General features: G+C 43.8%; 1 protein-coding gene across 7 annotated transcripts in view; it reads right to left on the reverse strand.

Moving 5' to 3' along the window:
• TNRC6B (trinucleotide repeat containing adaptor 6B) overlaps nucleotides 1–22,657 on the reverse strand; it is a 67,282-nt gene that overhangs the window by 38,835 nt on the left and 5,790 nt on the right. For 2 of the 7 annotated variants that reach the window (XM_032346202.1, XM_032346201.1), the window contains exons 2-11: nucleotides 21,159–21,500; nucleotides 16,523–18,871; nucleotides 14,796–14,954; nucleotides 13,240–13,415; nucleotides 12,424–12,480; nucleotides 10,330–10,404; nucleotides 9,428–9,473; nucleotides 7,679–7,827; nucleotides 6,484–6,654; nucleotides 2,182–2,307 (exon numbers count right to left, since the gene is read on the reverse strand). In XM_032346202.1, the coding sequence (XP_032202093.1) occupies nucleotides 2,182–2,307; nucleotides 6,484–6,654; nucleotides 7,679–7,827; nucleotides 9,428–9,473; nucleotides 10,330–10,404; nucleotides 12,424–12,480; nucleotides 13,240–13,415; nucleotides 14,796–14,954; nucleotides 16,523–18,871; nucleotides 21,159–21,357 (3,507 nt within the window). In that variant the 5' untranslated portion in view covers nucleotides 21,358–21,500. Of the gene's footprint in view, nucleotides 1–2,181; nucleotides 2,308–6,483; nucleotides 6,655–7,678; nucleotides 7,828–9,427; nucleotides 9,474–10,329; nucleotides 10,405–12,423; nucleotides 12,481–13,239; nucleotides 13,416–14,795; nucleotides 14,955–16,522; nucleotides 18,872–21,158; nucleotides 21,501–22,040; nucleotides 22,217–22,657 lie in introns of those variants that run through there. The other 5 variants (XM_032346197.1, XM_032346199.1, XM_032346198.1 and 2 more) reach the window with 5 other exon arrangements.

Consider the following 22,657-nt stretch of genomic DNA (forward strand, 5'->3'; position numbering starts at 1 on the left):
AGTATCTATGGCAACAGCAGCTAAACTTTAGGGTGCAGATAAAAATCACCAGGGGGTGACTAGGCTCTGCCTCCCAAGATTCTGTCTCAGTAGATTGGGGGAGACCTGGGAACTGTATTTTTAAGTAGCAACCCAGATAACGGTTCCAAGGGACAAAGTCCAAACTCCTTAGCAAACAAAGCTTTTCGGAAACCAGTGCCGAACTTCCTGACTTGTTTTTTCCTCTTCCACTGCAGACCACTTCCATGTGCGTCAACAAGCTCAACCTAACTATTCGGAGTCCAGAGTGCTCCTCATTATACCATGGAACTGCCTCAACCTAACTATTCAAATCGATTGCATTTTCCCAAACACACCATGTTCTTCCAGATATGACTACTCCTCGTCCAAGCCGTTCCTGCTGCTTAGAAGGCACCTTTACCCTGGTGGTGCTCAGCAAACTCGGACTCACGCCTCAAGACCCAGCTTAAATGCCACTCCTAGTGTGAGGCCTCACCCATATCCCAAACTGCGCTGAACATTTCTATGTAACATTGATCGTGGTGCCTATTTGCTGACTGTTCTGCCATCACCCCCACCAACTCCAGGAGGGTATGACAGGAGACGGCAATTTCTTCGTCTGTGCAAGGCCAATACCACCACTGGGCACACCGCAGACATCTGATAACCACAGGACTGTTGCCTGACCCAGACACGCTAGGAGTTAGGAAGACACAGTGACCGTGGAGCACTGGGAAAGTCGGGAGCAGCTCTGTCTAGAGGACAGACGGCTACCTGAGGCCTGGAGGATGACCAGGACTTAGAGACAGGGGCAAGGAAGGAGGGACACCAAGAGGACTCCCAGACCCCTGGCACAGGACCATGGAGACGGGAGGGTGACGTGATGAACATTTCCTCTCCTGCTAAGATAGTTACAGACCTAATGTCAAACACAGAATCTGAAATCTATAGGATATGGTTTCAAATAAATATTTTAAGTCTAAGTTTTACAAGATATCTCAAAAACAAAACAGCAACAAAACCTGACCCTTCATAACCTGATGGTTGGACCTAGTAAGTGTCCCACCCCCTTCTAGAGGATGGGACAGACTCAGAGCTCTTTATCTTAGTTCACTGAAGTGACATTCTAAGGAGACTAAGTCACTTGCTGAATCCTTACATGGACTCATAGCTTTTATACTGCTCCTCAGACCTATTTTCTCACAAAGAGGTATGAGGGACAGTTTGTGGCCCAAATCTCTCCCCATACCTTGCCAACAACTCACGGCACATCTCCTACTAAGAAACGGACCTAAAAGGTTTCCCCAGGGGCACCTGGGTGGCTCAGTGGGTTAAAACCTCTGCCTTCGGCTCGGGTCATGATCTCAGGGTCCTGGGATTGGGCCCTGCATCGGGCTCTCTGCTGAGTGGGGAGCCTGTTTCCCTTCCTCTCTCTCTCTGTCTACTTGTGATCTCTGTCAAATAAATAAAATCTTAAAAAAAAAAAAAAAAAAAGGTCTCCCCAAAGACTATATACCCCACAACACAGAGATGCTCCAAGAGTAAGTCTCTGCCATTTCATTTTTTCCCAATCCCCCTTCCAGAGCACCTAGTTAGTACTTCAACATCTATCTCCTCAAAACTTCTCAGAGTAACCCAGAGCCTGGTTATTCTCCTGCTTATGTGTTGGTGGATCCTCAAGGGCAACCAACTTCAGAGTGTTGACGCATCGGGATTTACAAAGTAGTTTTATTTACGCACAAAGAAAATAACAAATGCAGCATTAGAAAAATATAGAGACACCTAAAAGGAATATAATCAGAATGGTTTTCATGCAAAAACATCTTTGTATGTATGATACATTAAAGAACTGAGTTTGACATTTTTTCTAAAAATCTTGATTTGGGGGCTTGACCTGGGTAGTTCCGTAAGCTAAGCGTCTGCCTTCGGCTCAGGCAGGTCCTGGGATCCAGACCCAAGTCAGGCTCCCTGCTCAGTGCGGAGCCTGGTTCTCCTGCCCCTCCTCCTGCATGTGCTTGGTTTTGTTTCGTTTTGTTTTCCCAAATCTTGATCTGGATTTTTTACATTTTAGACATTTAGGTAACTATTATTCCTTTTATGCCCATAAAACCTGCCTGTTGGTGACAAATAACCACCTGGATAGGCTTTACTACTGAACTGTGGAAACACAAAATTGCTTACCTGGGGGGAAATAAACTGGGGAGGCACTTGCGCCCGGAGATTAGGAGAAGAACTTAGTGGCTGCACCGGTGTGTGCATACCTCTCGATTGTGCTGTGCTATTTCCAAACAAACCATGATTGCCACCCTGTAAACGAACAGCAACAGTAAGGCTTTTTGTTAATGTAAGAAAATGCAAAAAAGAAACAGTTCTGGTTTTCTATCCCTCAGAAGAATCATAGCCTGTGTTCCATGGAATCACAGAATTTTCTAACTAAAAATTTCCTGGTCTTAGAATGTTTGGGGAAATTATTCAAATCAAATCATGCACACAGCACCACCACCCCTGCAGTCGGATGCACTCTACAACCAGAAGAGTTAAATTTGGTCAAATGTTAAAAAAAATGCACAATTTTTTTTTGTCATTGAAAGGTATAGGCACTACAGTGTTTATTTCAACTGCTCTCTTTTTTCTTTCTTAAGATTGAATTTACCAAATTTATTTTCAAGTCCAATAATCTGAGCTCCATCTTGAAAAGGCACCTGAGTACAATGCAGCCATCTGAATAGTACCAACTTTAAAACAACACTAGGACATTAATGTCTCTGAATTAGTTCAATCATAGAATCAGAGCCACCAAATTGTAGTACAGCCCCATGAGAACCCAACTTGAGATCTGAACACCTTTCCCTGTCTTGGGTCTGCTTGATCCCTTCTTTGCTAGATGAGAAAATCTAAACCAAGAGTGAGGTTTTTAAAAAAAAGAAAAAGAAAAAGAAAAGCAGAAAAGGGAAAAAGTGAAAAACCATTACTGGGACACCAAAAAAAACCATTACTCACCTGTAACCTCTCATTCCAATGTATGAACATTAGTCTGGTTAAAAATAAGCTTAATTCCCTGATTTCTGGAGGATCAACTCACTGGAGTACTTCTAGACTATTCCAATCAAAGAGCTACACAAGACTGGTTTGTAAGATGGCCCTTCTGTTCTGACTTGTTTCAAGCTGAGAAAAAGCCCTTCAGCGAAGAACTTGACACTGTTCTCTCTGTCTGAGGAAAGCTTCTACACCATCTTCACTTGGCCTCTTTGAGGCCCAGCTCAGAGGTCATCCTCACAAAGGAAGACTTCCCCGAACCTTCTTCCTTGTTTCACATTCAAATTAACTAAGCCCACCTCTATGTTCTGAAAACACATTAAACACTCTTGGACGGACCCCATGAGCAGGTTACATTAATTTTCCATTCTGTCTGTCCACCACCAGCTTAAAACTTCCCTCTCTGTACTCCCAGAAATCAATAAAGGGCCAGTCTATAGGATGCAAATGTCACGACCCACCAATTCCACACACTTGACAACATCCCACTGAGTATCTTTGGTGAAGACAGCCCTTCCACTGCTAATACAAGTATGTATATTCTGAACTGAAGTCACCATCTTCTCCTTGGCACAGTGGGGATTAAGGTAATTTTAAGGAAGAATTTTGTAACAGCACCACTAAGTTCTAGAACACTAAAGATATTTCAATGGCTTAATGATTCAAGACAGATTAAGGGACTGCTACCAGGAAATTAATGAACTTAAAGGCACTGAAAACAAAAATGGCTATGAACATAAAGTAGAAAAGGCAATCAAAATCTGTGTATATCTCACAAAAGAAAATCAGAGATCCATCCTGAATTTCCAATCTCCCCAAAGACTGTTTAAACATGAAAAGACCTTTAATTCTACAAGCTGTAATGTCGCCACTTCCCCTGCCTTACTAATCAAACTGTCACTCTAAGGTGACGTGGTTTGGCTCTGATTTTTCTAAGATCGTGGTAGCTGGTAGCTTACCTACTGATCATTCTCAAGAACATGGGAAACACCTGTTTCACTGAGAAAATTCTGCTAAGATCATTCTCACATTTTACTATAAAAGTAATGACCTTGTTATCAGATGTGAATTATTCATGGTTGGGTCCTCGGATGGTAGGATTTCTGGTAGCTGAAGTCCTTGTCAGAATCCATGTTTTAAAAAGTCCAAAACTGCTTTAAATTCCAACCCCTCTTTTGGTAAGAAATATTAGAAAGCATTTGCCTTTTTTCGTTTTTGTAAAATCAGACCCTATTTGCACATTCCCAGTGTACAGATGCCATCCCCACCCCACCGCCCAGAGGTTTTAAGTCTGCTTTATCAAGTGTCTCTAAAGCCATATCAAGCCCTGAGATACATCTGATATGGATCATAGTACAGATGAGTCAATAGCAGTCTATCCAAAACACCTTCCTTCTTTTTAAATATGGAGCTTTGGCACTGCCACAGACTCCATATTTTCTTGGCTTGGGATAACATGGCTAGTGGCAATCATACATAGTTTTTTAAGACTGTATTTAGAAATTAGGAAAATGATCATCCAATGCTTATATGTATGTTCACGGCAGTTTATCTGGTTATTTCTAGAGCTTCACTGCTGAATACAAGGCTTTTATGCTGACCTGAGTCCTAGTATTTAATGGTGATCGCTGCCTCAAATGTAGTGTTTAACACAAAAAGGTATATAAATTATAAACCAAGTTACCAAGCTGACTGTAATCTGTGATTTGAAAATAAAAATCTTCCATTTTAATTTTTAATTATGAATTATGAACTATATTAAGGCTGCATGAAAATGGTATAAAAGAACCACGACACACGTACCCACCGGATTCACAATGGACTTTGCAGCATTCCATTTTTAGGATTAAAAAAAAAAAACAACCCAAAGAGGAATGACCTTTTCTTCGAGCCCAGTGCCAGCTACTTTGGCTGGTCTATTATATTAAAAATTACAGGGGCGCCTGGGTGGCTCAGTGCGTTGGGCCTCTGCCTTTGGCTCAGGTCATGCTCTCAGGGTCCTGGGATCGAGCCCCGCATCGGGCTCTCTGCTCTGCAGGGAGCCTGCTTACCCTCACCTTCTCTGCGTGCCTCTCGGCCTACTTGTGATCCCTCTCTCTCTCTCTCTCTCTCTCTCTGTGTTAAATAAATAAATAAAATCATAAAAAATAATAATAAAATAAAATAAAAATTATATACTAATGGCTCTTGATAAATGCACGATCCTGTAGGCATGTTTGTAATCATCATTAATCAAGAGTATTAGGACTATTTTATATTTTCTATATTTCACTCCAAAAAGAGAGCTGCCCCAAACCACTGATATAATTATTTCTTGTTTGTTTATATAAGCAAAATAGGTCTATGGTCTCTGTGGAAGCATTAAGAAAAACACAAGAAATATAAAAAAAGAAAATAAGAAATTACCCATAACTCCCAAACCAGAAATAACCAACTGAACACGAGGATATCATATGATCCATTTTTAAAATGTGCTACAGCAATAATGAAAGTGTATGAAAGACCTGTGTGCAACGAGGACTATGGTGTGAGAGGTGTTCTGTAACATCCTTTCACTTGTATGTGAAAGTCAGTATGTGGAAACAGAATGGATACAATTAAAAATTAAATGTCCTTCCATGACATCCTGAGGTGAGAGTCACAGTGACAGGAAGTGGCCATAGAACTGTGGCTAGGAAAATATCATCACTGGAGTCACTGTCACAGAATGGTCTCCAAATTCCTGGTTTTCTCCCTGAGAACTACCCTGGAGCTGCTGTGGGGTGACAGAGGCCTGCGGCACTGCGTCAGGCCCACGGAGGGGAGGGGGCCCCAGGGGCCTACCCTGCCAGTGTCACTCTTGGTGCTTGTCTCTCCCCGCGTCCTCGGGAGGGCTAAGGCCCGCCCCTAGCAAATAGGCCGCCATGTCTGAGCAATGTCCAGTCTTCCCAAAACTTCATTCTCTCCTATCAGATTACCTCTCTCGGGGTAATTATCGTCTTTTACCCTTAAAGACACCCTTAAGATGTTGTAACATTCCAGTATTTGCTCTTACTAGTTTTGCTGTTATTTTCTAAGTAGAAGTTTTACTAAGGTGAAAGGACTTCAAAAATATCACTGGCCATTCAATCCAAGGTTAAAAACGGCAAATTTGTTGCTAAGTCAGATAACATAAAATACCTACATAGCCTCTTTAACATTTTCCTAAAGTAGTTCTTAGGAACTTAGCTTAACTTGGAACCAAAAATGAGAAGACAAAAGAAACAGATTTAAATAAAATCCACGTTGAGAAAGTATGAGGAGAGATGGGTTCTACGGGCTAAGAGATCTAAAGCCTATACTTAGTATCATTCTGTGCATTCAGTAATCAACAAATTTCCCAAGACAGACAAATGATGCAATGAACTGCAGACCAGGGCCAAGGCGAGGCCACAGCCAAGCAGTTGTAAATTTGAGAGGCCTCCTTACTTGTCTAGCAGCGAAGTTTTGGGGGTTGAGCCCTGTGCCGATTGCTCCAAGGCTGACGTTGGGTAGTGTGGAACCAGAGGGAGACAGCTTGTAGCTGGGAGAAGGGGAGAAGGGAGAGCAGGGAGCCTCATCCCCAAGGCACCCATCTTGATTGGAGAAAGGCAAAGTCAGCTGAAAAGTAGTAGGAGTTAGCCAATCACAATGAGTGTTGGTTAGTGAAGCAACAGAATGCAAGAAGGGACAAGAGAGAAACACTAGGAACAAACAGAGTTAGAGTGTATTAGCAATAAACGAGGATGGAATTTGGATTTGGTAAGAGTCATTATACTTGGCCCAAAAGACACCATCTGTCATCTCTGATACAGATTTTTTTTCTTATCCTCTAAATCAGTAACACATTCTGTCCATTGCACTAGGATAAAAACTGCCAGATTCTTTACTTTTTTGCTTCTAATACTGATTACTATAGGTGGCTGCTGAAAGAGAAGCCAGAGTAATACTCCTGTGAATCTGTTGCTGCCTGGAACAGCGGCATCAGCGTAAAACTTCTGGTTTTCATTGCTTTCTGCAGAGCCAGGGCCATGGCAAATCAGTATTCTCCATCAAGGAATTACTTCCTCCATTAGGAATGATAAAAATCAAAATAAATAGGTATAAACAACTTCTTTAAATAAGGTAGTTGAGAATTTGGACAGTATACCATTGTAACTAAAAACAGGTCACTAGGGACATGGAGAAAGAACAAAGGAACTCTCTTAGAAATAACAAAAGAGAAAGTTCTGAGGCTGGAAGGCAAGGCCTTAGGAGATACGGACTGTTGGCACAAGATCCCAAATTTAATTTCTCATTGTGCAGCAGCAGAGAAAAGAATTCAGAATAAATAAATTTCTTCTACATGTTTCGAATGTGCATTTCCCGTACTGTAAAAAGTCAGATCATTCATTTCCCACCCCCCTCTGAACTTCATAAAATATCTAAAGACTCAGACCTTCTTCACATACTAAAGACAGATGGTTCTAGCTTCTGCCTAATCACCTGTCGACATCGACTGTTTTTATGTCACCACTTAAATGCAGGTGATGTTTGCGTTTTGCTCATTAATTAATTCAGTAATTCTATGCTGATTATCAAAAGAACAAATGGGAACCCAAGTGGTTCACATGAATTATTGTGTGAAACCAAGGATCTGACTCACCTTCTCGAAATAAGGCCCACTATCTGTGGTTCCCATGTCTTTGGAATTAGGTGGACGGAACCCAGATCGATCCTTCCTCATGATATCATTAAAATCCCCGAGATTCATCGCTCGTTTGTCCACGTCAAATTTTTTATCTGGAAGGCTCCCTGAAAAAGAGCACAGAAGAAGTGAATATTTCAAGAACCAAAGTCTCCCTCACGACAAGGAGTTACCAGCCCCACTCTTGTCCCTTAGGTGCTGGGTGTAGCCCACAAGGGATCTCACTGGCTCAGGCTGCTGGGGAACCCTCCCTCGAGCGCATGTGGGCCCTTTTGTTCCTTTTTAAAAAACCCGTATCAGTTTTAACTTGTTTTCAATGGAGGACTGAGAGAGAGACTCAGACACGACCCGGTAAAAACCTGACTAAAAAAATATTCCCACCAGTTATTGACATGTTTGAGGAATATCACTTGCTCATAGATTCAATTGTCCTGGGGGAGAAAATTTGTCTCTTGCCCTTTTAGCATCTGCTAGATAAATGGATGGGGCTGTGAAACAGTTATTGGGAATAAAAAGGCCTAAGAGGCACAGCTGTTGCTCTAGAATTTAGAAATCAGAGTTGAACACATTAAGTACCACGGTTATTCCTCATTTTCTTCGCTGCTCTGAAAATTTGCTATCATACACTGACATGATCAGAGCTCCTGGAAGCACGCTTTTTTGTTATTCTTAGATTTTAAAAATATCATAGATCAAAGACAATCTCCCTTATGACCAAGGACTGTCTTTCTTCCTGGTTTGATTCTTTTTAGTTCCTCAAGGTGAGCAACAGGGTCATGGGGACGACCCCACAGATGAAGGGCAGACGCTGCATCTGGCCCATTTGCAGTGGGTGAGCTCGTCAATAATGCAACATCCCAGGGCAGACAGGACTAGCAAGCTGAGAGCAGAGGCTGGCAGGGCCACAGGATACTTTGTTCGGCCACACACCACAGTTCTTTTTTTTTTTTTTTTTTAAAGATTTTATTTATTTGACAGAGAAAGAGATCACAAGTAGGGAGAGAGGCAGGCGGGGGTTGGGGGGGAAGCATGCTTCCCATTGAGGAAGGAGCCCAATGTGGGGCTCGATCCCAGGACCCTGAGATCATGACCTGAGCCAAAGGCAGAGGCTTAACCCACTGGGCCACCCAGGTACCGCCACACACTGCAGTTCTTAAAATCTGAATTAGCGGGGCACCTGGGTGGCTCAGTGGGTTAAAGCCCCTGCCTTCAGCTCAGGTCATGATCCCAGGGTCTTGGGATCGAGCCCCGCATCAGGCTCTCTGCTCAGCAGGGAGCCTGCTTCCTCCTCTCTCTGCCTGCTTCTCTGTGAGCTCCGTCTGTCAAAAAAATAAATAAAATCTTTAAAAAAAAATCTGAATTAGCTTCCAATATTTAAGTATCAGGTTGTCCATGTATGTATTTCTGGCCTTGCTTGTAAACTGAAAGCTCTGACAAAGCTGAATCCTAGATCTTGTAAATGGGTACATATGCCCCCACAGTAACCAGTGGCCTCCAACTCCCACTTTCTCCTACCTGGCACACACCATTCATTTACAGGACTTTCCTGGATCCTACAGCCGTTTGAGTTTTCAACCCCCACCTAGTGTCTAGGACAGTCCTTCACGTCTGCTGAATAGCACCCACCCCAACTCAAACTGAGCAGGGATCCAACGTGGCATCATTAACAACAATATATTCCATTCTTATCTGTGGAGTGATACACACCTACAGACAAATCCATTTTGCTGCCTGGATTATCTTCAGTTTGACTCTGAAAGAGAAGCAACAGGGAGGGAGGATTAAAGATTTGAATTCAATGTCTGCACCAGAGGGAAAAAAATGGCATTATTTACATGTGGCGTCTGACAGGCACCATACACGGTCCTTTGATGTGAACCTTACACAGGGATGAAGACAAGATCATTCGGGATACGACTAATTTGATTGCCATTGGTGTCTATACTCCCAAATTCAATTTTCACACAGAATTAGCTTTAGTAATTCTATGGACACAGCAATAGCTAAATAGCCGCTTAGAGAAATAAAACCCTGTCCTCAAGCTCCAGTCGGCTCAGGATCAAATTCCATGAGTGTCAGCCAAATGATGACAACTTCTTCTCGTGACTCGTCAAGTCATCAAATTTGGAAATGTGCAGCCAAGTCAAGCTATTTGTCTTTTGGCAACCAGGGACGGGGTGTCCCCATGATGCTCCCAAGAGATAAGGGAAAGAAAAAAAAAAGAGAAGTCCTCCAAGAATTTCCTATATAATTAATTACAAATATTTTCTCTAGTAATTTTGCTGTTGCTGCCGTTTTAAAAACTGTAATATTAAACCTGATACAGGAATAGTCAGGGAAAATTCTACAAGTTTTAAGGCTTGGCTCTTTCTTCCTCTAGCCACCTAAGGAAAAGGTTACAAGGACTACAAACTCAAAAGCCATAACCATTAAATATTGGAGTAGATCACTAAGAATAAAAGAATAGAAGACAAATATTGCTTAAATCAGAAACACTGTTTAACCAGTTTCTAACCCTGTGATGTTGTACTCTATGTGGCAGTGGTTTTAACATCTGTACTAAAAGTAAAAGCTGGGCTATATTACACATAAAAGAAAACGAAACTTACCAGCAATCCCATATTTGAAAACTGTTTGGCAAGAGGATTCATCCATGAATCATTGTTTCCTCCTTTCAGTGAGCACTACAGAAATGAAATATGTAACCTCAGAACCAAATTATTTTATCTCACTTCATATCTGAGTTGCATTTAAGTACTGACTGAAAATGCAGAACCAACAGTTTACCTTTTAGAGCCCAAATTTCCCTCTTTAACTATGGTTATTTTGATATTTAATCTATTAGGATGAAAGATTAATAAGCTTTAGTTCTATCTGTGTTTTCATTTTTCTTTTGTCACATTGAATTAGAATTAACTGGAAAAATATACAGTCGGGTTCCCCCACGCCCCCAGGGGGAATGGCAGAGGGAGAGGGAGAAGCAGACTCCACACTGCGCAGGAAGCCTGATGTGGGACTAGATCCCAGGACCCTGGGATCATGACCTCAGCTGAAGGCAGATGCTTAACTGACTGAGCCACCCAGGCACCCAGGTCTGCTGGTATTTTTACCTTACAAACAGAAGAAGGTCAATATCAGATCACAATGTCAGATCACAAACACAATGTTTGCGTCCTAGTACTTTCCCCTTTACTATCTTCTTGTAACCCAGTTTGTAGTAGAAGAGTTTGATGCTAGTGCCTATTATAAAATAAATAGGCACTAACCTATTAAAATGGGCTATTTAAGCTGGTCATTAGTTTCTGTGTGCAAACAACGAGGACTCATCCACGTACCCTTCATCAGCTTATTTAACAGTATAAACAACCAAGGTCCCCAATAGGAAAGAGGCCTAGTGGAAGACCTCACGGATCTTACTGTAAAGTAAGGCAGATGCTGAGTTTTTGTTTCTTTTCTTTTCTTTTTTTTTTTTTTTTAAAGATTTTACTTATTTATTTAAGACAGAGCGAGCATGAGCTCGAGCAGTGGGGAGGGGCAGAGGGAAAGGGAGAAGCAGACTCCCCGCTGAGCAGGGAGCCTGATGCAGGACTAGATTCCACGACCCTGAGATCATGACCTGAGTGAAGGCAGACACCTAACCGACTGAGCCACCCAGGTGCGCCTGGGTTTTTGTTTCTCAAGGGACCTAGTTTCTTCCTTAAACAGGACACCCAGCATCAGCTCCTCTTTTACTTCTATGGAGGAGGCAGGTGGAACTGTGATGAGGACTTGTTGGGGACACGGGGTGATGGGGCTTTGTGCACTTGCATAATCTACCGATAAAAACTCTGTGTTTTGATGATATCTGTTACGTCAGTTTTATTATTCTTGAAAGTGAGTAAGTTTATTTCAGTTCAGTTATAGGTTTTAAGGTCAAGAAAGCCCTCACTGGAGAGAGGGGAGAACTAACTGGTAGTTTTTGTTGAACGCAAACAGTTTCGGTTTTGCGGATGAAAAGAGTTTTGTGGTAAGATGTGGTGACAGTTGCACAATAGTGTGAATGCACTCAACACTAATGAACTGTCTGTGCACCTAAAAATGGCTAAAATGGTAAATCTTATGTTATCTGCCTTCGATCACAATCAGTTAAGAAAAAAAGGCTCTTGAATACAAAAGGTCAGAACTGTCAGTCACGGGGCAGAAACACTGAATTCCCACTGAGCTGGATCAATTACGTCTCAGGGCCACCCACGAGGCCAGCACCTTTCCCTTGCTCACTTCGGGTCAATCAGCAGTCTCCCTCAACTGTCTTTTCAATCCGACTCATTGGGAATTCGTAAATGACAAAAACAAAGCCACAGCAAGCCAGACAATATGAGAGTACAAAGATGCTGACCAGTTTATCTGAATAATTCCTTCTGTGACTAGGGTGAGGGAACAGAAGTCCTTAGGAGGGAAACTGTGACTGGCTGCTTACCCAGGATGCCTCCAACAGGAACCATCTGTGTTCTCGGCTACTGAGCTACCCTATTCAGAACAAAACTGCATCCTGCAATAAAGGGGGTGAAGGCACAGCCAGCCCCCTTAGCCAACCAAAGACCTTCCAGGAGGGTACTTGGTGTTTGAAACCAGGACAATGTTCACTGAAATGTTTCACGGGGCAGCAAGGCTCCCATGTTGGAATTAAATATACGACTGCCCATTCCTTATGTCCATCAATTTACCTGCAGAAGGGAAAGAACGCCTCTGCTGAGAGAGTGGTTCAGGTTCAGAGACTTGTTCTAGATTGAAACCAAAGTTCTCATCAAATTATGCAAATCAAAGTAGAAACCGAGTTGCTCTAACACAAGGAAAGCGACTTTATTCCCCCCCTTTTTTTTAGTTAAGTAGGCTCCATGGCAGCATTTAGCCCAATGTGGGACTTGAACCTGTGACTCCGAGATCAAGATTTGCGCTGAAATCAAGAGTCAGATGCTTAGCCAACTGAACCACTCAAGCGCTCCGGAAAGTGACAACTTTAGAACAGGCACAGGATATAGATAATATCAGCCGGCAGATACAGCAGGGCTACGCACCGGCACTTCACTTTGTTGGAAGAATGGTTCTGGGTTTTGGAATTTCCCGAAATCGGATCAAAACCAGTCATGCTGATTGCCACTGGAGAAGCTATCTTTCTTTGGTTTCTCTTCTATATATCATTGGGACTTACCCTAAAGACTTCCTTGGCTTTAGAATGCAAAAGCATAAAACATTTATAAGGTATGCCTTGAAAGCTTCCAAAGAGTTATCATCATATGGAAACTAAAAGTGAAAAAAATCTCTTTGAAAATTCCACTTTGTTCACAGCAACAGCTCTGTAGTTTGAGGTTTCAAGGTCATGGGGAAGGAAGATGAGGAGTGAAGAGGAAGTAATTATTTGCTCTTAAGAAAATATTTCCCCCCTTACTTAGGACCTCAGGGACTCCTCCATTAGAAAATTCTCAGTTCTGCCTTCTAAGAATGAAGAAGCAAGCTCGAGCATTTCTAAAGTGGGCTACTACCTTCATCTGCTTCTTTCCTCCTTGTCCCCAGCTTGCTGAGTTGTGGGAGGAAGCACTTCCCTGAGAGCCGGCGGTGTTCCAGACTCCTCCATCATCCTCCTCTTCCCAGCTGGGATGGCGAGTTCCCGTCACTGGACCGTCACTCTCCCCCCAGCCGTCTTGCATAGATTTGGAATCTTTAGGAAAAGAACAGGTCAATCGTATGCGATAGCTATATATGGCAATAACCACAATGCTCAGTCCCTACGAGTGCAGCATTTGAGGTGTTTGTCATCATATCTAATCCATCTCATCTCTATGGCAAGGCAAACAATCTAGCCCCTTCCACATTTATATTACCTAGACAAAGGGTAGGTACCATTATAGCTTTAACTACAGACGATCCTGAAGAGGAGAAGACATTTTTAAACTGAGAAGGTTTTCTGATGGAAGAAGGGTGATTCTAAGGTTGGGAAAGACACGGAGAAATCCTGACAGTACTGCCCAAGCGTCTCCTTGTGCCGAGGATCTGGTTCATGTCTTCCAACATCCATTTTGGATCTATTTCAAGTTTATAGCGTGGTATTTCCCATGATGATACAACCAATTTTACAGTGAAAATCATGATGAAATCATCATCTTTATAAAGCTATTTCTATTTCTATGAAGTGAAGGAGATTTGTAATTTTTAAAATGCAAATTACAGACACAAGAATCAATTTCTAGAAAATAGCTGAAATTATATTTCTTCATGTGGCACTATTAAGAGTCATACATACCATATGATAGAACTGACAACAGAATTTGTTATTCTAGTTCAAATTTTGAGCACTCAGTATGACCACACTTTTAAATCAAAAGATAATTCCTTAAGTCTGCAATATGGCAGAAGAGAGATGTTGGAATACTTTTAAAGACAACGACAAACAAGTGAAAACGGGCACTTGAAACTGAATTTTTCAACATTCCATAGCATCGGTTTACAAAGTTTTACAAATTACTGTGCCTACACTTGCCAGCTGGATCAAGGATAGCTTAGACTTTCAATGATTATGAATAAGTGTGACATGCTTCGTATAAAAACTCAAATGAAGAAATCTTTGTTGCATTCAAGAAACCTTAAATGTTCCTATGTGGGTGGAAATAGGAGAGGAGAGACAAAGGGACAAGGAAGAAACAGAAGGATAAAGTCACTGAGCAGCAGAGACCGTGATCCACAGTAAAAGCCAGGAAAAGTCTTTTCAAATTATACTAACAAAGGGGCAGAGATGCAAAACAGAGATGGTGAGCAATATTTACGTTACTGGCAAAAAAAGCACCATGGCAACATTTCAAATCTGGCCAGATACTAAACCTAACTTAAAATGAACTCAACAAAATCAACTTATGTCTTCTAGACTGTAAACATGTTAACATACGCAAAGCTAAGTCACGGTCATTTGCGACTGATGGTCTATTAAAGGTCCACGGTCCTCAGTCTCATTGAAACGACAGTTTAAACATCAGCCCACGCCTCACCAACATGTTTGGCCTCCAGATCAACGGAGACTCCCTCACAAATAAGGCTGTACACTTACTAGGTTTCATGGCATTTGGAGCGTTGGAGGGTGTGTTCCCCCAGCCTGTGGTCGATGCTCCCGTGTCATCCATTTCACCCCACCCAGGACTGCTTTCGTTTGGCTCACCCCAAGCTGAAGTACCATTATCTGGAGCAGGTGGTGTGCTTTTGCTCCAGACTGCAAAGAAAGAAAATGGGTCTCTAAGAAGGATCTGTTAAAGGAAACATCCTAATATCCAGGGAGCCAGGGAGCCAGGGTGGGGGAGGGGCGGCGACAGTGGGAGAAACAGGCACTCCTGGGTTCTGCCGGCAGAAATAGGAACGGCTTCCACCCTCATGGAGGCAACGGGCATTGTCACTTTAACTTCTGGCCCAGTACTTCCTCTGCCAGGAAACTATACGATAGATACACTTGTAAAGTACATAAACCTACAGGTACAGCAGTGCTCACTGGATCGCTGCTGGAAACCATCTGGAAGCGACCTAAGTATCTATCAAAGAGGGACTGGTTAGGCCAATTGTGTCACCCATGAAATAAACACTGTACACGAAGCAAATAAAAGACAAAAATGTATGTGCTAACATGGAAAGTTTTAAAGTATGATGAAAAAAGCAAGGTGAAGAACAGCGTATACAGTACAATCCCTTCTGTGTAAAAGCTGTAAAGGATAGATATATTTTGCTACAGGTATGAACAAAATTTCTGAATGAGACACAAAACTCTAAGACATTACCTGTGGGAGGAGACCCTGGGGGCTAAGATTCTTTTATTCACTACATTTCGCTTTTCTATATAGTTTAAAGGTTTTTTACTATATGGATAATAAATTTTTTTCATGTTAGCAGGTCTTATGCTGGACAGGGAATTAATAAGCGATCTTTATTTCCTGCTTCATTCTTTTCAATATTTGAGGGGGGAAAAGAGAACTAGTTAAAAGCAATCATTTTCTAAGTGCCCATAAATACATTCACTGAACACTATGCTTACCCGAGGAGTGGAAAACTAAGTATTAATTCTACCAAGAAAAACAAAAACAAAACCCCACCTGAAGAGTGCATCCCCTTAATTTGCTGAATTATATGTTTTATGGGGACATTCAAGTTGACAATGCCAAAGATGGTATTACTAGCACTACTTTTAATTTACCAGGTATGGCCATGGTTTCTATTCAGACCGAGGAAGAAGAAAGTTTAATTCTGGGCAAGTGAGTATCATGAGAGAGCAACTTCTTATGTGAAGTATTCCACTTCCAGATCCTGCTGTGCTACAGCATTCCAACGGCCCCTTCCAGAACAACACAAAATACCTCCCTTCGCTGGGGAAGGAGAAACACAGAGGATATGTCCATGGGTAGAAACTGAATGGAAATCAGGTCTATTTCTGCTACTATTTTAATTCTTCATTTTTAAAATCTGGAGCATAGTTTGTTTAGCAAGATACATTTTTTGGATTCTGCAAGACCAATACAATTACCACAAAAAAAAAAAAAAACCCCTCTGGGAGACTAACACAGGGATGGCCATCTTTTTCCTTTTGCCAAGAAAGAACATTAAAATGTACCACCAGCATCTGTTATCACTATCATTTTATAAAAAGAGAGCGTCTGTTAACCGTCGAGTAGGGTTAATGTAGAAAGATTTCCAGAACAAAACCAACTTGAATAAATGCAGAATAAATGAATAAATACCAATGCCCCGGTTTAGGATTTTTCCTTATTGACCCCGCAAGAAGCAGCCACTGCCTACCTGATGCTGATTTACTGGTCATCGGGGTAGGCAGGTTTGGTTCTCGAGGAGCTGGGCCCCCTTGGGAATTCTTATCCCACAGATTCACATTCTTGTAGTTGTAACTGTCAGGGTCTCCCCACGCTGAAGTGCCATCATCAATGTCCATTTTCCGACTAATTGACTGTGGGGATGGCTCTTCCCAACCACTGGGTTCCTCATCCTTAGCGGTTACTGGCTGTGGCCCGCTGCTCCAGTTGGAACTGGAAGGTCGTCCATTGCCTGGAGGTGGTGGGGGCGGGCCTCCCCATGAACCGGAAGCCTCTGGTTGTGGTGGCGGTGGCTGCTGTGGCTGCTGCTGCTGTTGGTGCTGTTTATTCCAGGAACTGGGCTGTCTGCCAGTCTCAGTCCATGCTGGAGACCTTTTGCAATCTTCCCACCCGCCTTTGGAAGCTAGGCTTGCACTCCCACTGTTCCCCCAAGTTCCGATTTCGTTCTGCCCTCCTTCACCCCACCCAGACCCAGGTTTACTTGCCGAACTTTCCCAACTGCTGTTTTTCCCTTGATCAACTTCCTCTCCCCAACCATTCTTCCCGGAAGTCCATCCTTGATTGGGCTGGCGCCCCCCTCCCCACCCCTGATCCTTGCTGGAGTTCTCGTTCCAAGAGGAAGATGTCTTTTCATCCGGTCGTCCGCCTCCCCAGTTGGAAGAATTGTTGTTCTTGTAGTCATTCCAGCCTCCTGTGTTCTTGGGGTCTTTCCACTCTGTAGAGGCTGAGAGCTCCCCCCATCCAGACTTCATTTGATTGCTTTGGCTGGGTGCGTCTCCCCAGCCCCCTGAGTTCTTGGTCTGTGTGGCAGCGCTCTCCCACCCCTCAGTTCCTTTGTCAGACTTCCCCTCAGGCCTTGGCACCTCTTCAATATCCCACACTGTGTCCTGCTTAATTTGAGTTTGGCCCCAGCCAGTGTTTGAGAGCACCCTGGGGTCCAAATCAGTTCGGCTCAAAAGAGTCTGTAAGACAGCCTGACAATCAGGATGTGTGGGCCGGTATGACCGACGGCCAGAATTATGACTGTCACTACTTCCTGCTTTGTGGTTGCTTCCAGTGCTTTGACCTCCAACTTCACTTCCTGTGGAGCTGGAAGATCTTCCCCAACAGGGAGCCTGGGCATTGCCTTGGTTTTCAGGGAGGGGGTGGCCCTTCTGATTGTCCCATGCTCCAGTGCTAGAATTTGGTTGGTTTGGACCACTCCATTCTCCAATTTTCAACTCATCAGACCCAGTCGGCTGTTTCCATTCTCCCTGAGAGACCCCAGATGTCATTTTGTTCCCTTCACCCCATTTGTTGTCGTTAGAGTCCTGAGGGCCAAAGTTCCAGGACCCACCCGTAGACCTGTTATTGTTGTCCCAAGAGTCATTTTTTGACCCAGATGATTTCTGAACAGAAGCTCCTTTCCAGGAGTCCTCTCTATCCTTTCCATTGTTCCCATTGTTTCCAGAATTGCTTTGTCCAGAGGCTGTGTCAGTTCCAGAAGGCCCCCTAGCTGCACCCCAAGATCCAACACTCCCAGTCTTTCGATCTCCAGTGCTTTGTGAAGGGGCATCAGTGCTCCTGGAGGCGTTCCCCAAGCCCATTCCAAAGGGCATTCCCTTATTCTCCATGGGGTTTGGTGAACTTAAGTTCAAGGAGTTAGTGTTTCCATTTTTTGGTCCATCAGTGTTATGAATTTGAGCCTGTTCTCTGCCAGAGACAACAAAATTAACACCCGCATTTTCCATCTTTGACTGCTGTTCCCTGGACGCCTGACCTACTGTGCTAACCTGTGCACTGGAATTACTCGTATCTGTTTCCAATGCCCCTTTCCTAGAATTTCCTTCTTGGACCAGCGCTGGCCAGGCAGATGGGTTGCTATTTGGGTTAAAGTTGCTGAAGCCAGAGCCAGGTCCGACTCTATCCTGACCACTCACATTCCTCCAATTTCCTAGTCCATTGTTGCCCTCTGTAGTAGAGTTGGAAGATTGAACAGATTTAGTCTTAGGGTCAGATTTCCAGACCCCAAGATTACATTCGTTCCCAGAACTTGCAGACTGGCACTGGCTCCCTTTTCCTTTGTTACTAGTGGTGCTTCCTGGCAGAGTGCTCTTCTCAGAGCCAGGGTTCGAGGCACTGTTGTTATCGGTGGTGTTTTCGGAAGAAGACTCAGTGTCTTTGCTGGCAATACAAGGCCACTCTTCCATGTCAGACCCGTCTACAATCACCTTGTCCCGGATGTGAATGGGGTTGGGGGAGGCGCCGTTGTTGGAGGAGGCTCCCGGGCCCCAAGTGGAATTTGCATAATTTGAAGCAGCAGCACCTCCAAGGGTTGACTCTGGGAAAGAGATGATCTGATTAATCACAGCCACACATCCCCTTTCCCCACAAACTAGCTTCTCTACCCAGTTGCCTGTCTTGGTTAACTGTGCTACACCTGTGCTAGTCATCTCTTCTCTCTCATTCTGCAGGGGTGCGGTATTGCTAAGTGTCACTCCACAACGTTTCTCAAAGCTGTCCCCTTGTCATTCCTATTGACAGAGAAGGGCCTTCTTGTATCATGAGACAATGCAGTAACAAGCTGAAGCTGCTTTGTATTTCCAATCTACTCTAAGCACTCCTGGCTAGAGTAATTGCTCTGAAGCACCCTGTCAATTAGATCACTGCTGTATGGGAAGCTTCCACAAGTTTCTTCGTGCACAAGAACAAAGCTAAACTCGAGTCTGATCAAGACACTGCACAATCTGGAGCCAACGGACTTGTCTGGTCTCATCTTCCACTACTTTCTATGTGGATGACTACATTCTGCACTCCTCGACAGTCCACGACTTGTGCCTTCTCACCCTGGTACTACTGGTTCCCCTGTTTGGATTCATATACTGAAGTTTATCCATCTTTCTGGGCCTAGTACAAGTGCCATTTCCTCTATGAGGGTTTTTGGTTTGGTTTTTAGTTCATCACTTGAAAATAACCTTTCCCTGTCTAAAGCTCAGTGCTGGGGTACTGTGTTCCCATCTACCTTCCCCCACATTAACACAGAGACTTGCCCAGAAGCTCTCTCCCTTAGGCAGAGACCCTATCTTGCTAAGGTTTGAATTCCTCATAGTGGCCAGTGCTTTGCTGCTCAGTAAGCATCTAATGAATGCTGAATGCCCACCCAGCTAGATGCTGGGGCAGACGAGTATGGATCACTTGTATGCTCAAGGAACTTAGTCTGACAAATTAGTCTGACTCAGCATACATCTTGGTGTAATTTATCATATTTGGTGGGAAGAAAAATGACATTTTTAACTCAGTAATTTCTTCTAAACTTGTTTTAGTTATTTTAACCAAGATGCTTTAAATCAATATAAGAGTGAAAAAATACTGCACAGAGCCATATTAAGTGTAGAAAGTAGAGAATCTCCAACTATTTTGAGATTTAGGGGGTCTCCTTGGTTTTAAGAATGCAAACGAGGGACTCATGTCTACATCCAGGCCTGGCTAGATCTGGCTGCAGAAACACCTGATATGACCACCAGCACAGACTTCCTTCTGCAACTGCTGAGGAGGGGCCCTGAGGCTTTCCTCTGCCTGTTTTAGGCCTGGCCTGATGGCCACCACAGGAAAGTCTGCAGAGAGCCCGTGTAACTGTGAGGTTTCTTTCCATCTTTACTCTGCACAAGAGATAGTGACAGAATTTTCCAAGGCAATTCTATGTTCAAACTCAGAACCAGAATGAAGCATGCTTTCAGTTAACAATGACCAATTCCTTGTTCTTGCCAAGGCCTGATGACGTTCAAGCTCTGAATTTTAGTACAGCCTCAAAAAAACCTTGTAAGAGCTAAGAGGAAATCTGTTAATAAGATTTGAAACAAAAGGGGGGGAGGTGATGTTTGGAGGTTCTCGGCTGTTAGCTGATTTAGTATTCACCTATTAAAACTCTCAAAACTTGTAAAGCCCTTCTGCTAAAGATGCCTTATATCTACATGCAGTTTTCCTGTCTGTCTAAAGTAGGCTCTATATCCAATGTGGGACTCAAACTTATGACCCCAAGATCAAGAGGGGCACACTCTAACTGTGGCAGCAGGGCGCCCCTACATACAGTTCTTAACAAAACTCAAAATCCCCTAAAGAAACAATTAATTTTAAAAATCCAATAAAAAACTACAGAATGGTATTATTTGGTATCTCCTCCCACGAGATTCTACAGAGTAACCTAAGAGACGATTCTCTCTAGGCCCCCGGTGTTCTACAAGCAGAAGCACAGGCAGGTAAGGTTCGGAACAAGCCTGAGCACCGGCCCCACCTCCAGTCATACCCTGAGCACACACTTGTGCTGACGGCTGGAACTACGGACGCTTGGGTTTATAATGCGCTCATCTGAGGAGGGAAAAGAGTCCCAAATGGTGATGACGAGCCAAAGCCACATTAGCTCTCGTGCCAAGAGCACACGCTGGACGCTAAAACCCCGTTTCAGAAAGCGCTGGTGCGCATTTCATCCTGGGATCCTCGCCTGTCTTCTGAGTGACCCCAAGAGTCCAGCTAAGGAAGGGTTTTCGTGGACCCTATACCAGGCCATAGAGAAGACACGCTCACTAGCTTTAAAGCTGCCGCGGGATCCGTTCCCAGCGTGGAACCCTCACCTGGTGCAGTCCCACCGTCACCCTGCAGCAGCGTTCCTGTCACTTGTGCGTTGTTTGAGTTTGCTCCAGGTGCGGTGGAGGGAGGAGGCCCTGCCCCACCCCCGAGGAGCATGCAGGACGGTGGAGGGGGCTGCCCGCGTTTTAGTAACACTTTGTGGTCCTGCTGGCAACGGAATCGCGGCGGCACCTCCCGAGGCATGTAGCGGGCGGCGCTTGGCGGTTGTCCGTTCGGCACTGCCACCCTTTTGGCATTGTTGCCACCATTGACTGGTGGCGATGGAGAGCTGCCAATTGGGCTGGCGGCCGTTGGTTGGCTTAAACTTGGTTTCGTCACTTCGGGCACTGAAAGAGAGAGATTGGGAAATGGTCTTTGAAACCAAATACCTTTTTCTAAAGATTGTTTTTAAGAAAGCTTCCATGAGACCAATTCCCACAGGACAACCCTTCTTCCATCCTACTGTGGATGGACGTGGTCCTTCTAAACTTCCCTGCACCTTCAGTTTACTGGAGGGACGGCAGAGGTGGGGAGAGATGGTGACAGGGGCCCAAAGACAGCGATGCCATAGAACTCCATTCCATCCATTAAGGGGGGGTGGGAAGCAATGACCATCTGCTCCCCTGAATCCCTGAAGGGCTGCCCAGCCAGTCTGAGGGTACATATGGGCACGAGGCAAAGCCGCTGGGGAAGGTTCAGGGCGCTCAACCAGAATGCCCCTGCCCTTTATCCACCTTCTTGAAGACCTTCAAAAGAGAAGCTTTTCTTGAAGTCCCTAGACTAGATGGGCAAAACACCTTTGTTTGTGCTCCTGGAACACGATGTCCATCTTTCTTCACCATGAATTTATCACATTATATTGAAATTCTCATTCACGAGCTCCTCACCCTCACCAGGCCAGGAATCCCTCAAGAATGAGGACCCTCCTTTCATCTTTTCTCTTAGGGCCTAGCACAGAGTAGATCCCCACAGGAAACCTCAGCCCTGGAGAGTCACAAAATCCATGGATTTTGGTTTCTACAGCTACCTGAACTCGAACACTCTTGCTTCGCACTCTGTAAATAATTAGAAACATTATACATTTTTTTGCTGGTGTCAAAAACAAAATTTTTAAGGGGATCTTGTATGTTTATTCCAACTCTTTATTTAAAATAAAAATTTCAGGGGCACTTGGGTGGCTTAGTCGGTTAAGCAGCCAACTCTTGATTTCTGCTCAGGTCATCATCTTATTAGGGTCGTGAGATCAAGCCCCTCCCTGGGATTGGCAATGGGACTGCCTAAGAGTACTTTTTCTCTCTTTCCCCCTCTGTCCCTCCTTTCTCTCTCTCCCACTCTAAAAAAGAAAAAAAAAGTAAAATAAAATTAAATAAAAATTCCAAAATGTAGGTATTTTTCCTACTTATTTTAAAGAATTTAATGTTTGGGGTGCCTGGGTGGCTCAGTTGTTGAGTGTCTACCTTCAGCTCAGGTCATGATCCCAGGGTCCTGGGATGGAGCCCCACAT

This window comes from Mustela erminea, chromosome 6, assembly GCF_009829155.1.
Source record: "Mustela erminea isolate mMusErm1 chromosome 6, mMusErm1.Pri, whole genome shotgun sequence".
Taxonomy (NCBI): Eukaryota; Metazoa; Chordata; class Mammalia; order Carnivora; family Mustelidae; genus Mustela; species Mustela erminea.